This window comes from Ascidiella aspersa, chromosome 5 (genome assembly GCF_963924565.1).
Source record: "Ascidiella aspersa chromosome 5, kaAscAspe10.2, whole genome shotgun sequence".
NCBI classification, from domain to species: domain Eukaryota; kingdom Metazoa; phylum Chordata; class Ascidiacea; order Phlebobranchia; family Ascidiidae; genus Ascidiella; species Ascidiella aspersa.
In genome coordinates, this window is record NC_139451.1 from 21,743,458 (window position 1) to 21,758,849 (window position 15,392).

The 15,392-nt window shown below is 37.9% G+C and overlaps 1 protein-coding gene across 2 annotated transcripts; it reads right to left on the bottom strand.

Moving 5' to 3' along the window:
• Positions 1–2,523: 2,523 nt before the first annotated feature.
• Positions 2,524–12,665, bottom strand: LOC146145395 (ras GTPase-activating protein-binding protein 2-like). Of its 2 annotated transcripts, none has more exons than XM_083389594.1 (9): positions 12,517–12,665; positions 11,496–11,577; positions 10,456–10,629; positions 10,086–10,188; positions 8,797–9,068; positions 8,266–8,460; positions 6,050–6,326; positions 5,584–5,696; positions 2,524–4,742 (listed from the first exon to the last, which is right to left on the bottom strand). In XM_083389594.1, exons 1-9 carry the CDS (start codon positions 12,612–12,614, stop codon positions 4,491–4,493), a joined length of 1,566 nt encoding a protein of 521 aa, XP_083245720.1. In that variant the 5' UTR covers positions 12,615–12,665; the 3' UTR covers positions 2,524–4,490. The 2 variants fall into 2 exon arrangements, with proteins under 2 accessions (XP_083245720.1, XP_083245719.1); XM_083389593.1 differs by having other exon boundaries at positions 2,525–4,742; positions 8,266–8,463.
• Positions 12,666–15,392: the final 2,727 nt, after the last annotated feature.

The following is a 15,392-nucleotide window of genomic DNA, read 5'->3' on the forward strand; positions in this document are numbered from 1 at the left end:
AAAAATAGTTTGAACGGTGGATGACTTTTATCGTATATCAGTAAGTTAGCAAAATTGTAATTAAATATGGTCGATATACCTATATGAAAACATGCAATGGCACTTAAAGATACTTTGTGCTAAAAAAGTTAACAAATGTAGAAAACCCAAGATTAAAAAAAAATTTTGTGCAGTTTTAATGTTAAAAAACGAGTTTGTAGCGCCTGTATGAGTGGTGTACAACTTAAACGAAACCATTAGAATCATTGCAAAAGATTGGCTCGCGCCCCCCGGTAAAGATGTTATAGAGTAGACCGGTCATGTTCAAATGGCGGATCGCGATCCGGATCCGGATCTTTTTAGCGTTTTGTGCGGATCTTCTAATAGTCTTAAAAAAACAAACTTTCTACAGTGTTTTCATGTGAATACCAATTATCAGTGTTAATGAATTTTGTAAAAAATCAAGCATAGAACGAGACTCCCAAATGCTAATCTTTGTGAGCGTTTGAGGATATCAGTCAGCGACAGAAAGCCACAATTCGATGCTATTGTAAGACCTAAAGTTTAAAACAGGGGTCGGCAACCTACGGCCCGCGGGCCGGATGCGCCCCGCCAATGTAATTCATTCGGCCCGCCGCCTCTTTGACAAACTAGATACGAGTCCATTTCAAATACTTTTTGACTATTTTAACTCGTAAGTGCGAAAAATTTTCCCGCTTTGCGCGAATCATCGTTCTGCGTCCGGCTTGTTTATGCGTTTTTTTGAACTAGATCAGCGCTTTGTTACCGTTAATGGAAAACGCATTAAAAAATGTTGGACATATATTTTTTAACATTTTGTATTTTCGGTAATGTAATAAAAACTTGCAAGAAATTTAAAAGAAATGCCAGTATTCCTAAAAAAATCGCGCTCGCTTCGCTCGCCACGTGCGCCCCCACTTACAAAGGTTAATAAACACTAATCAAGATTAACTATTAAACTCGCGTTTACATAAATAAAGCACCATAAAAAGTAAAGCGTGTCCAATATGTTTACTATTCGTGTTTGCTGGATCATCATGTTGTCAGGTTTGGCTGTGGTGGATCATGACAGAAATCATTTGAACACCCCTGGAGTAGACTAACTAGACAAGTGTGGGTTTTAAGCACAATGAAAGAATATTTATTGCAATTACACAAACGACAAACAGTACTTACAGGTACTTACGATACATACATACATACAATAATTACCTCCGTATAACGTACGCGATCTGGACTCCACAATGAACAGTATGCAAGACTGTTATTTTTGGTATAAAATGAAATCCCTTATAAACAGCATTCCAGCTGGCGGTAATTAAATATCGTGACAATGCGGTTCGGCGACGCATCGAAAAAGAGGAAACTCGGACAATCGACGAAAACACGATGAATTCACAGAGGCTGGTGTGACGACGTCACAACCGGCCAGCCTGCTTCATTTGGTTGGCCGGGGTTTCAAGCCGGTAACAATATGGAGCGCAAACGCTACACAAGCTTTTGTAAGAAATAAGAACATAGCCTACCACACAGTAACACTGTAAGTAGGCTAGGCCTAACAAACTCATACCTTTGCTTTATTTATGGACCTTTTTAGATGCGAGGTTCTGTTGCCACTTTTCTGGCGCAATGTTATAATAACAATCAAGAAGGTAGGGCTGATAGGGCAATTTCCAACATGTTTCATGGTTACAGTAGTTTTTTGGAAATAAATACAATGTCTCGCCTAAAAGTCTTGTTGAAAGTATAAGAACTAACTTGAAATGCGAAAAAAGAGGACATTTTTGAGTGTCCTCGGAGAACCATTCAGTTTTCTTGAGAAAGGACAAATCCTCCTATAAGAGGTCATATGGTAGGCCTACCGTTATCAAAGTTGTGCAAACTTGGCTAACAGCAAAATCCTCAAATTCAGGTCTACTAAAAGATCTTAAAGATATATTTCACCAGAAAAGGCATCGGATGAATTGTCAGGAATTAAAGTCGACATTTATCGAATTAGGGTCGACATTTATAAAGGGTCAAGTTTATTTCCCATATCACATATTCAATGCAACTAACTTATCTAAATCATTTATTCGTGCTAAGTATGTTCTGTCCTTTAATGTGAACAAAATAAACGGCCCTACTCAATTTACCATTTTTTTAACTACAGCTAGATGTTACAAAAGTGCTATATGGCTCTAATGGTAATACAATCAAGAACATTCTTTGTTGGCTCCCTTAGCTAAAACTGTTAACCAAAGAAAATTACTGGTTTCAAACAGCTTTCGCATAATTTGCAGGTTTACATTTAACTGGTGTGCCATTTTGCACCATCTGTTTGAGGTTTCTATAGTTATCTGACAACACCTGCCTGTATAATACTGATCATGGTGACTACGAAGCATACTATTCGCATAAGCGCATAAGGGGCTAGAGTTTTAATAAATTGTGCAAACAGGGGGGCTGCCCCAAAAGTTTCGACCCATGTGGTAGCCAAAAGCTGTTTTCAAACAAACCACAAACAAATGATACTAAACAGTTTTATTTTCATGTCTGTTTTGAAAGACACGTGTTCGCTTGTGAAGTGAAAAAGGAGCCGACCACAATTCTATTTATAGGATTGAATTATAAATACAGGACGCAACTGAAAAAAATTGCTGTGTAAATGTTTTTTTTTTATATTATCCGAGTAAAGTTACGACTTTAATGAGAGCTGTACCGCCATTTTTATATCAAATAATCTTAATTTTGTTAAAAAAAGAAGGGTTGGCAAATCGAGAGACGTCAAATGGAGAAAGTTTTAAATTGCAGATTGCAGAACTACAAAAGAAAGCACAACAAGACGTAAAAACGCTTGATGTGGGTTGAGGATATAATTATAGCAGAACGGGAGCGGAAATATTTGGCCAGAAACATTGGAATTCGATAATTTCACCAGTTGGCAAACAAACGAAATATACACAAATTTAGGATTTAAAAAGTTACGTTGCCCGATAATGAAGTCGCACATTCCAACACTGGGGTAATAGTTAGTTTCAATTTTTCGCTTGTTAAATCTGGCCAAAATTAAAGTTTTAAACAGATTCACTCCGGACAGCTCTAACTCGATTAAAACACCGTCCAAAGTTGATAATGTTTTGAATTAATAAAAACGTCCAATTGCTGGCATAGCAAAATCAGCGAAGCAAATGCATTTGTGTCAAATTTAGTAACCACTGAAAATTTTAAAATTGTAAAGAGTTAAGACCAAGGGCATTTTTTTCGCTGAAAAAACAATTAAGGGCATTTAACGTTTGTGGCTAAATAAAAGGCGTCGTCTGAGATGCAAGTGGCTGCTTCTATTTAGCACTGTACAAGGTTTCGCTTTAGGTCGTTGATTTAAGAACAGCGTACAGTTGACAAAATGTACAAGTTTGGATGGCGTCGAAATCACAAAACAAATACACGCCAGGTCTAGTTTAAACTAATTAAAGTGTGTTGTTTGTGGCCGTAAAGTAAAGGTTTCCCAATTAATGGTGTTAAAGTTGTTCGAAATACTGACAAGGGTAAGATCCAGCTATATAAACCCGATTACCATGGAGTTGCAACACTTTGAACAAATATCTCGCCAATTTAATTTTCCAAAAGAAGGACCAAAACTTTTCTATTGTCCGTAGAGCTAAAAAACAAGTCGCCGGACAAAATTTTGGTGTCAAGTCTCGCTTTACAAAGCAGCGTCAGGTTTTCGAAAACATGCCCTGCAACAAGTTAGGATTAAGAGCGAGCTCGGTTTCGTTTGCTCAAATTAAGGTAAGGCCAGGCCACGCGTTTAGGACTCTCGCCTCACAGTAGAACAGTCAGTGTGGTAAAAAACACAGTCGCACCGGATCACAGCGCGTTTTGCGTGCGCGCCATATTAAGCCCGCTATTTTCGACAGCGCGACAAGAGACTAGACTGGCCCAAAGTACAGTACAAAAACATCACGTAGTAACCACTACAAAAAACGACGTTCGGTGGGGGTAGAAAAGGAAAAGGGAGATATGTCAAAAAAGGTAGATTTTAAAATAGGGTTCGTTTCGTTGAACACGTGCGAGTGTGTTGGTGAAAGTGGGGATTGCGGAGAATAAATAAAATTTAAAATCCTGCTAACTTGAAAGTGCGTCGAACGCAACAGAACGGCGAAGAAGGCGAAAAGTGAAAATAATAAGAATAACAAGAACGTTGTTTTTTGTCGGTTCGGTCACGAGTATTAAGGAACAATAACACATAGAAAAGAGCAGCCTTCGGGGGGATGTCGGTGTGGGGTAAATAGGTGGGGCGGGGTTCGGGAACACGGTCGCATGCGCAACAACAGACAAATAAGCGTGGCATAGCGGGTGACGAAAAACGAATTTCCGAAACAAAAATAGTAAAAATAAAAAAACAGAAGCAGAACACGTGAAAGCGGGGACTGGGTGGGTGGGTAAGAAACGAGGTCGATCATTCCGTGTTGGTGGGGCTTCACCGAGGAGGGGTAAAATTAGGGGAATCACCGTCTCGGCGCGTTGTTGTAACCGGGTCGGGGACCGTCCCTGGGCTCCCTGGAACCCTGCCGGTCGCGCCCCATGCCCCCGATGGGACCGCCCCCTCTCCTAGCCCCACGCACGTCACCCATACCACCCCCTCTGCGCGGGTCACCCCCCATCCTACGGTTGTTGTCGCGCGAGTTTCGCTGCTTCTTCTCCTCGATGTTGATACGGTGGCTCTGTTGCGGGTTGTTTTTGTTTTTGAAGTGAGTCGGCTGCAAAAAAAAAGTTTCAGAATAATTAATTCTAGAGATAACTTTTTTGGACCGATACTGATAACCGATTGTTTATAATTTTGTCAACCGATACCCGATACCAATTTTTTTTTATACCTAGAAAACGTTCAAAACTTGAATTAATTGAAAATAAAATCAAAATAACGTTTAGTTTATATACTTTTTTAATTTTATTAAACTATTAGTTTTCAAATTTATTTGGCGTGATGCTAAAACCCAATTTTTTATTAAAAATGGGTATGTTGTTTGTTGTACAGGAAAATTAAATTATTTTTTCGTACTAAAATATCGGCCAAAGTATCGGCCTACATTTACCGATACCGATATATTGGTAGAAGCCAAATATCGGTCGATATAGTTCGAACTTTTACTCTACGATTGATAGCAGCTAACACGAATTGTCGTATCTTTGTTTTGTATGATAGAAAAACTAAATGGAGAAGTCGTTGAGAGAAAGAATAGATAAAAAAACATGGACAGTGTGAGTACTCCAATCACGCCGTTGACGATCGAGCCAGTTTATAAAAGGCTTGGCATTTTTATGTTTTTGCTAGGCGAAGCAAGGTTTCCTTGTATGCTAATACTAGCTGATAGTGAAAAGTAAAACCTTTATGTAATTTTTAACGTTAGAGGCGAGGTATAAAGCACAGGACAATTACCAAAATAGAGTTTTTGCAATGCAGTAACAGTTGACAATCTATAAAGAGAAAATAATTCACATGGAATTAACAAAATGCTAATTTTGTACCTGCAGACTGAAATACCTCGTTTAATAGCATGCAAAAAATATTGTACAAGGCCAAACTAAACAACAACCTACCATAACCTCCAGAACATGGTCTACAGACTTTGAATCTTCAAAGATCACGAATCCAAAGCTCGGGTTGTTGGAATGGGAGTGATTGATCCTCACATCGATAACCTTACCAAAGTCTAAGAAACAACAAAAAATACTTCAAAATAAAATAGTTTTTGGTTGTGTAATTGTTTGAAAAATATTTAAAATGTCCAGGGTCCTAATTAAAAGCAACCATTTTAAAGATTGATCGATATTACATCAAGAAGATATATCTGTTTGCCAAAATATGGTTTGATGCTTCATCCTAATAAGTAGAAAAAAACATATTGTTTTTCAAATAAAATTGTTAATATTTAAAAAACATTTTGCCTATACCTTGCTGATGTTTTGCACGGATCTCAGTAGAATACTAGTTACAAAAAAGCAGAGTCTTACAAATGCCACTTAGCGAAATACACAACCACATATTCCAACAAAAAGTTTATACCAGAGAAATGCTCCTTTAGGTCATTTTCAGCAATGTCAAACGGAAGGTTTCCGACAAAGATCTGCTGATTGTCGGGGTGTCGAATGGGCATCTGCTCACGATTCCCAAGGCCACCTGGTGGACCTGCACCAATGGGGCCAGCTCGACGAGGTGGTTCAGACCTATCGCCAAAACTCCGGTCATCGTCTCGCTGAGGGTAGCTTCGCTGGTTGGGTCTCTGGTTTCGCACCGCACGCTGGGGCTGTGGGTCAACTGGTTCTACAGGCTCTGGAGGAGGCTGCAATTTGAAAAGTTCTTTGGATTAAAGAGTATTTTAATATTAGGTTTTGAAGTGGAGTTACCAAGGTTAACATTGTCTTGCTGTTTTACTATGCACTTTTTCAGGATTATCAGTTACAAATAGAGTAAGCAAAAGAAGATTTATTTCCATCTTTTGAACTCAAGTCTTTAACTTTAACAGGCAGAGTTATTGTGCTTTTGCCAGGATTTGGATTAAAGAGTATTTTATTACTCCCATAGCCTTCTTAAAACATAGTTGACTAGCAGTACCATACTTTTTTTACATACTGTGAAGATATTTCCTACCCTAAAATGTAATAAAATTGATATCTAACATAGTAACTTTTGTTTTACAGAATGAGATTGAGCTGAACACAATCATTAACTTGACCAAGCAACAACATTGGCAACACCTTTGCCACTGCCCAATGTATCAAGCGAATATTTTTGTTCTGTGGCATATGCAAAACATACAACAGCTTAGAAGTAGAGTTATATAGAGGGTTACCATCTGCTCAGACCAAAAAATAAGCACGCTGTCCCCCCAAAATAAGCACGCTACTAAAGCCAAGGGGCAGATCCTTGATTCCGGGTGTGAAATCAAACCTTTTAGGAATAACAGTATAAAATAAGATAAAAATTTGAAAACAGTTATTTTTGTATGCGCAAAACGTAGCTTAATCGCGCAAAGCCCGTAAAAATGTGTTTACTTGGTTGAAATTGGCAAGTTAACCAACCTTATTTATGGCAAGCTTTGTCAACTTTTTTGCGCCAGAGCGCACCTGAACACCTTTTAAACCAGGGGCGGCAACCTTGTTCTAGTCGCGGGCCAAACCAAACTCAGCAAGTTCTCGACGGGCCTTAATATATCTCCATTATTATAAAAGACGGAGTGCATCGGCAAAAAAATCTAAAATCATGGATAAATTTAAATGAACTTTAATTTTAGAGAGTTTCATGCTACAAATAATTTCCATTTCGATATATCTACCATGCGCACTTCGCGTTTGGTCTGAAAAGCCCTCTCAAAAATGCAAATATACCAAAGGGCAAGGAAATATGACTCGCGAGAAGCGTGACAATTTTTTGAATTTTTCTATTTAACATAGTTGAAAACATGAGGCATGGCCGTGTTCAATGTCCAGCTTGTGAAACAGGTCGCAGGCCGGATAAAATTTAGTGGCGGACCGGATCCGGCCCACGGGCCGTAGGTTGCCGACCCCTGTTTTAAACTGTGGTCTGTGGTGCATGGCAGCATGAAACGCCTGAAGCTGACCCTGCCTGGTAGTTAAGTTTAGTTCACTTGGCGGAATTTGGCTTGTAAAAAATATTTATTGAATGATTTACTGTAATGCTTCTAGCGATTTTTTTTGTAGTATCATATTGTGTTTTCATAGCCTCTGGGCTGGTTTCACAATCACAATAACAGCAATGATCGCAGCTCTTTTCCTTTCGACTTTGTTTGACATTAGAAATTCATTTTCATGTTTATCACAAAAAACGTGCTTATGCTGACTCATTCTCTCAATAACATTTTTGTCTGTACTGTCATAAAAATGTCAGTCCTCATGCAAAGCCGAAAGTTTACTCAATTTCTAAAGCAAGCTACCACAATTCTATAGGCTACAATGTACTTTTTTGATTTAGAATAAACAATCACAACTCATTGTTATTATGTAATTTAATGCATTGCTGTTATAATCTGGGTTAAAGAACTTGGTAAATATAAATAAATGAAGTCTCTCACTCCTCCTTCACTGTTAAAATAATTGATAAAGAATACTTTTAGAAACTAAAATAAGACAAACTAAGCACACAACTCTCTAAAATAAGCACGTTTCTTAGAAATAAGCACATTTGTGTTTTCTAAGACACTGCACCCAAAAATAAGCACAAATCTTAGAAATAAGCACGGTATGGCAACCCTGGTTATATACCTGATGAACCTTCACCACAGTTCCTTGTTGAATGTTGGTTCTTGCTGGTGTGTTTTTGGATGCAAGGTCAGCCCACGAAAAGACCTTTGGCATAGTGGGTTTGGGTTCGGAGACCGGCTCCTCTTCTTTTGGGGGTTCTGTTTCTTTTGGGGGCTCGGCTGGTTCAGGTTCAACTTTTGGGGAGGGAGGGGCCGGCTGCTGCAAGAAGTATGCAAAGCTTAAATTGATAATTTTACCACACTCGTTTTGAGTAGGATTAGAACGCTTGGCTAATAATATGCATATGCCAGTATTCTAAGATGAAAATACAAATATTTTATTCTTACTTTTAGTTTTCATATTTATTTTAAATCTTTCTTTAAAGCTTATTAAAAAAAACATCAAGAAAAAGTATACGGTTGCATTACCAACTTAATAGTTTTTTAACAAAAAAAGTTATAATGAGCAATGCAAGTGGTTTAACTTTTACTTTTATGCTTTTAATATACAATATAAGGCCAAAGGGTGGATTTAATTTAAGATAACACTGACCTCGGTTTTAATTTCAGGGGTTGCAGATCTGGCAGGGGAAGGGGAGGCATCTTCCAGGGGTTCAGGGGTGGTTGTTTGGGGTTCAGCAATGTGGGTGTTCTCAAGGTGCTGGTCAATTCCGTTCATAAGGTCAGGGGCTTGGGTTGGAGTGGGCTGTTCGGTGGCTGGCATCTGGTTGTCTTGTGGCTGCTGACTGTAGTACTTGTCCTGAAAGGCTGGCACCTGGGCGTTCTGGCCTTGGTTTTGAGCCGATTCCAGTTCATCATCAGACTCTACAACACACAAAAAGTCCCTGTTATAGCAAGGGCTTTGGAGCAGGTGTAAATGTTAAATGGCTCCGGCTCCAGCCCAAGAGTTCTCTTTCATCATAGGTTAGCATCAGCTCCGGAGCTTATTGATACCAGTGCTCCGGCTCAATTACGTCAAAAACTGAGGTTTAAGGATGAACACTTAATTTGCAATATCTAGCGTAAATAATTACAAACAAAACACCACAATGATCAGTTTAAAAGGTGGGCCAAAGAGGCAACAATTCTTAATTTTATAAAGGGTTGCTGTTAAATTATGTGAATTCAGCCATTAGTAGTAGCATAAAATCTTAAAAAAATTGAAGCCGGATGTAATTTTTAAACAACTGCTCTAGCTCTGGTAAAAATACACAGCTCCGGGGCTCCGGCTCCAAAGCCCTGGTTATAGCTTAACTTTGTGTAAGACAACACCACTGAGAGTTGGTTTGTTTGCTGGTCTAAATACTCATTTTCTAGCCAAGTCAAGAAATGAACATTACTAAAGAAAAACAGACTTAGGTTCAAATATGATTTGGTAAAGGCAAAGCAATGTTGTGTATGCCAGGGGGAGCCAACACGTTGAGTGCCACATTTAACCTGGTCGATCGCACTACAGTAACATTAAACAGACAAATTGTTGTTTGGTTGTCTGGACAAGCCTAATAAAGCATTCTTCGACATTACAAATTAGCCTACACTGCTGGCTTGGAATACAAATAATGCTCAAAATGTTTAAAAAGTGTTCTTGACCTCTTTACTGAACCAGTTGATCGACAGTTTCTAAAAATATTTCAGTCAATCACAATCAAACATAGGTTGGCCGCACCTGGTGTATGCTAACAGTTTTTACCCTGATTGCGTAACAAAATTCTTTAAGCAAATCTAAAAGCAGGAGAAAAAGGCTGGTCAAATACTACTGTTCTTTCAGTTTTTATCAGAGGGTGCATTAGCATGCAGTATGCTAAAAACAGTTTGCAAACATCAATCATTTTATTTCTTTACCTTGTTCACCGTCGGATCTGTCGTTTGGAGTATTGTCCATGAAGACCTCATCCTGGTAGCGAAAGATGTCATTGTGAACATAGAACTTGTAAGGATTGTCTCCCTAAAACAAAGCAGTTTTAGTAAATCCCTAAATACAATGTAGTATCAAGCATGAAAAAGTTATTAATAAAACAATTACAGTGTCTTTTATTAACAGTATTGACTAAAAAAAACAAACAATATTGATTAAGACACAAAATTTATTACCCCTAATAAATCTCGCAAGAACACAATAGAATAAAATAATTTTAATGTATGTTAAGCTGGATTTTTCAATGTACATATAACAAATGACAAAATAATAGGCAGATGGCAATCTGTTGCACACCTGTGGGGCCAACACAAAGGTTTGCATGAACCGGCGAAGGGGCATTCCCTCATTGGACAGCTCTCCAGTGACCTGGACTACGACACCACTTCCGATCGTTGAATGAGCATCCACCTGGCGAATCTTGGTCCGGCAATCATGAAACTTCAACTCGTTGATCTTCAAATGAATTTCCTACAAGGAAAGTAAATCACAGGATCAATGTAAAGTTTCTATTACCATCGTAAAATATCTACTCTTAAACAAAATTGTTGTCAGGAAATATTTTGCTAAAGGTTGAACTAAATTGTAAGTTAGAAAAACAAGTTAGATATAGTATATCAGGGTTTGAATTTTGCTTCGGGAATGTGCTTATTGACACCCCCTCACCTGACTGAGAGCACTCTGATATAAACAGGCACAATTTAGGCGATAAGTAAATTAACTGATGGTAAATCAACATTTTTGGCGAGTGGTATTTTCAGGCTGGTGATAATTCTGGCACTCACCACACTGGGATTGCAAATTTAAATTAAATTATCAAACCTGCATATAATGTTTAAAACATATAGTAAAGTGGAGCATATTAAAGACATGGCAAAACATTTAAAAATAAAAAAAATCTAGTTTTTTAACAACAATTGTGGTGAAAGATAAAAGACCTAGGAAGGTCTCAGACATTCTCCAACTTGTCTTTAGCCGAGTCCCATTCGCTTTACCTCTTAAAAAAAATTGCAAAACACTATTTACACTTCTTTTCAAGGTTCAAAAGCCTAAAAACTTTGGAATAACTGCAACTTTAAACAAAATAAATGTTTTGCCTCGTTAGTGTGTGCACAGCAATAGAAAAACCAAAATGAAGTACATTTACTGTAGTTTAGGGGCATTTACACACAACAAATCACTGTTAAATTTAAAATCATCCCAGTATCAGTCAATGTCATACAAACTTTCTTGTGTACCACTAAAATTTCTCTTTAATACAAGTTTAAAAAACCCGGATTAAAGCATTAGGAAATTGCATCTATAATTCCCTGCTTCTATTTTGTTACTTCGCTTACCGTCTGGCCGATAACTGGTTGCTCTGGTTCTCCGTTGCAGTATCGCCCACCATGAACATAGGAAGAGTTCATGCTGTAAAATCTACAAAGCAATTGGATTTTCAGATGAATACTAAATAATTAAGACAGTTTAATACGTTAAACAAGTGTGTTAGGCAGAATTATTTTTATGCTTCATAAAATAGGTATTTGCTGTAAAGATGCAATTCGATTTTTTTCTTTGCAGGAATATATAGTTTTACATAATAAAAACTCTACCTGTTTAAAAACTCTATATATTTGGATTTTATTTGTCAGCCAGACATGACGGGATCTTACATTTTGTTAAACTTATACACGAGAATTTGATTTTGCACTGGCAATACACATTTTTATTGACGACCAGCGCATTTGCTAATATGTAAGGCCTAATAGTGTTTGTAAGAAAGTATTTACTCAACAGATTTCAGACACAATTTGAAATAATTTTTTTTCATTTATTTGGCATGGAGCATCGAATAAGAAGCGCCGAGTCATTTGCTAAACCATTTACAGTTTTAAAATAATCACAAAGTTATAGGGTAATACTAATTTACGGAATGATGAATGGTCGGAATGGTCGGAACGCTCACTAATTTACGGAATGGAATGAATAGGGCCGAAACTAATTTGATGAATGGTCGGAACGGAATTAACTGTCGGAATGAAAAGAACGAAGCTGTAGGAACAGAATGAACTGTCGGAATGAAATGAACGAAGCTGTAGGAACAGAATGAACTGTCGGAATGAGATGAACAAAGCTGTTAGGGTTAGGGTTGGGGTTAGGAATGAAATGAACGAAGCTGTATGAACAGTTTTATGACTATAGTGTGAAATCCATTTGATATTGTTAAAAAAAATGATAAAAGATGGATGAATGCAAAAAGCAAATTATTTCAATACTGTCATTGTTACATGAAAAATTACTAAAGCTTTAGCTGTACCCTTATAAAGGCTGCTTTTTAGAAAATCCGAACATGCTTTTACATAAATATATACAAACCTGTGCAAAAGCTCTGGAGCTTTGTTTAGCAGGGTGTAATATTGACGCACGAACTCGCGGCCCACTTGTATAGGGCTTGGCTTTTCCATCATTACCATTGCTCAGAAGCAAATCAACTAAAATATTAAAAATTACGAAGAGCAGCCAGAAATCTTAAAAAACGAGGAACAGGCCAATGCATTAAAAGAAGCACTTTAGAGAACAAATAATATAATCTAAAAGAGAAAAATTTAAACACAAACATATTACAGTAATCTTTTAAACCTGGTCGGGACAACATTTAGTTTGGTTAAAATCGAAACAAAAAATGGCGCTGGTCTAGAATCCTACCACAACGAAACACCATTTGGGTTAGAGTTTGGGTTAAGGTGGGTCAAGTATTATTATTAAACAAAGAATATAATAATACTTGACCCACCCACACCCGAACCCGCACCCTAACTCAAATTTTGTGCGTTGATTTTAGAACTGTGGTAGGATTCTAGACCAGCGCCCAAAAAATTACTATAGACTTGATTTTAACCAAAAACTTAAACAGGTTAGACATTTACATTTGTTTCTCTACCTAATGTACGTAAACTGTACCTAGCTTTAAGCAAAATATTAACTTTATAAGCCAGTAAAGTAAACTTTGCGTAGGCAAAAAGATGACTAACCGAAAAATAAGAGGCAACCACGCTTTTGCTTGTGCTCGCGCGGAACCTTCTAGCTTTTGTTTCAAGCTCTAACGTGAAATCATTCAAGCGTAGCCATTCTTTTACGCCCCTGATTTTAGCATTATGATACCCTCTTGACTAATTAACCTTGAGGGAAAAAAATGTCCTCTGCTTAAAGCAGGGTTTCTTAACCAGGGGTGCGACAACTGTTCCACGGCTGTGCGGGGATGCTGAGTGAGACACAGAAAATGTATTACTGTTACATATTTTTTCGCTCAGTTAAATGGGAAAAAAAATTACTTAAAATTTTAGTATTGTAATTAGTGCTCTATGATTGTATTAATGTCTTATCGTTTACTTGTATAAATATAAAATTACAATGGTTTTGTTATTTAAGCAGTTCTAGAACACGGTGCGAGAATTGGTTGGCGATTTGGGAGGGTGTGGGGCTCGGTGCGAGAATTGTTCGGTTATTTGAAAGGTGTGCAGAAAACGGTTACGCTATATAAACAGAAAAAAGGAAGTCGCGAAGTAACGGTGATAAGAACTGCAACGGAAAAAGACACCCGCAAGGCGAAAGTAGGGCAAAGATAAAACAATGAGGTCAATGGGAAGCAACAGATACACGTCAGAAGGAATTAGTAATAAAATAAAATAAATAAGAACTCGACGATAGAAATGCGCGAATATACAATTTATGTATTAAACAAATACAAGGGGACTGAGACCGTGTTACCGTGTCAAAAAAAATCGGTACGGTTTTACATAGTCATCAGATTAAGCGTTTTTAGTCATTCAATTATGACGTCACAAAACATGTCACTTAAAGAGGCTGTTGTTGCCAGTCAATTTCTTCAGTTAATGTGCGAAGTAGGACTTAAAGTATACCTAATACTTGCGACGAGTTAAGAAGACTTTTTGCGTGAAAAAATTTGCCATAATTTGCACAAAAATGATTTTTTTTGCTACTGGAAATTATATTTTGAAAATTTGCTTTTTTTGTTTTGTTTTTTTGAAACATTGTTCATAAGAAAACAGTTCGAAAGTAGCTAAAAAAAATAGGCCTTTATCTGGGTTATATCACCGTCCTTTTACTACGAAAGCGAATAATGCCTATACGGCGGAATTATCTATTATTTTACAATAAGTAGGCCTACCTTTAGTATAGAACTATTTTGACTTCCTACCATCGGGACACAACTAATGGAGTTAGACATAAAGACAGACTAAATATAAACAAAACAACGTTTCGTCCCACTTAAATGCACTTTTTGGTTGATATAAGCTACTGCAGTGCTTTTCAACCGAGTGTATCGTACACCGCAGGGTGTGCCATAAATAATGTATAAAGCAGGGATGTCCAACCTGCGGCCCGCGGGCCACATTGCGGCCCGCCTGAGATTTTTGTGCGGCCCGCCAGTCATTTTCACCCCTAAGTAGTATTTTAAACGTTCAATATTGGCCTAATTTAATTGTACCAGTCAGCTTTTAGGGGAGCACTAATAGTATAGTATGGGTAAAAAAATGTATATATAACTCTAAAGGCCCGTTATAACTCTAAAGAGAAATACTTAATCTTGAAACTTAATAGGTTCTGCGGCCCATTAAATTATTTCAAGTGTCAATGCGGCCCACTATAATAAAATGTTGGACATCCCTGGTATAAAGGGTGTACCACTTTAATGGGGTGTACAGGGGTGTACCAGATAACGCATGACAATAGGATAGGCCGACGACTAGCTATCTTAGGGGCGGGAAACTGATCCAGTCGGCGGGCCTGAAATGGGAAAATAAAGTACTTGGTGGGCCGGATTCCTGATCGATACATCAACTGTACTGCCAGAGTCTACATGTTTTTTCGCATAATGGCGGCTAATGTTGCACTCTTTCAACGGGGTCCGTCCCGCGGGCCTTATGTTGCCCGCGCCTGAGCTATCTGATCTGATAGCCGTTACTTTGCCGCCTCTCACTATGGACCTGTTTTAATATACCATACTCTCACTGACCATTGTGAGGTAATATTCCTATTATATTTTATGATCGTGCGACCAGTTTGACCTGTAGCAACCTGTTGTTTTTGCTGTATACGTTTAGGGTGGTCAATCGGTCATGTTCAAATGGCGGATCGCGATCCGGTTCCGAATCTTTTCAGCGTTTTGTGCGGACCTTCTAATGTAATCTTAAAAAACATACTTTCTACAGTGTTTCATGTGAATACCA

Bases quoted from the DNA above. Each gene is read 5' to 3' on its own strand.
- LOC146145395 (XM_083389593.1), bottom strand. From the start codon at position 12,614: ATGGTAATGATGGAAAAGCCAAGCCCTATACAAGTGGGCCGCGAGTTC. The intron at 10,189-10,455 runs GTGTGCAACAGA...GCTTTGTTTTAG, and splicing joins CCTTTGTGTTGGCCCCACAG to GGAGACAATCCTTACAAGTT. The intron at 6,327-8,265 runs GTATATAACCAG...TTCAAATTGCAG, and splicing joins CTGTGGTGAAGGTTCATCAG to CCTCCTCCAGAGCCTGTAGA.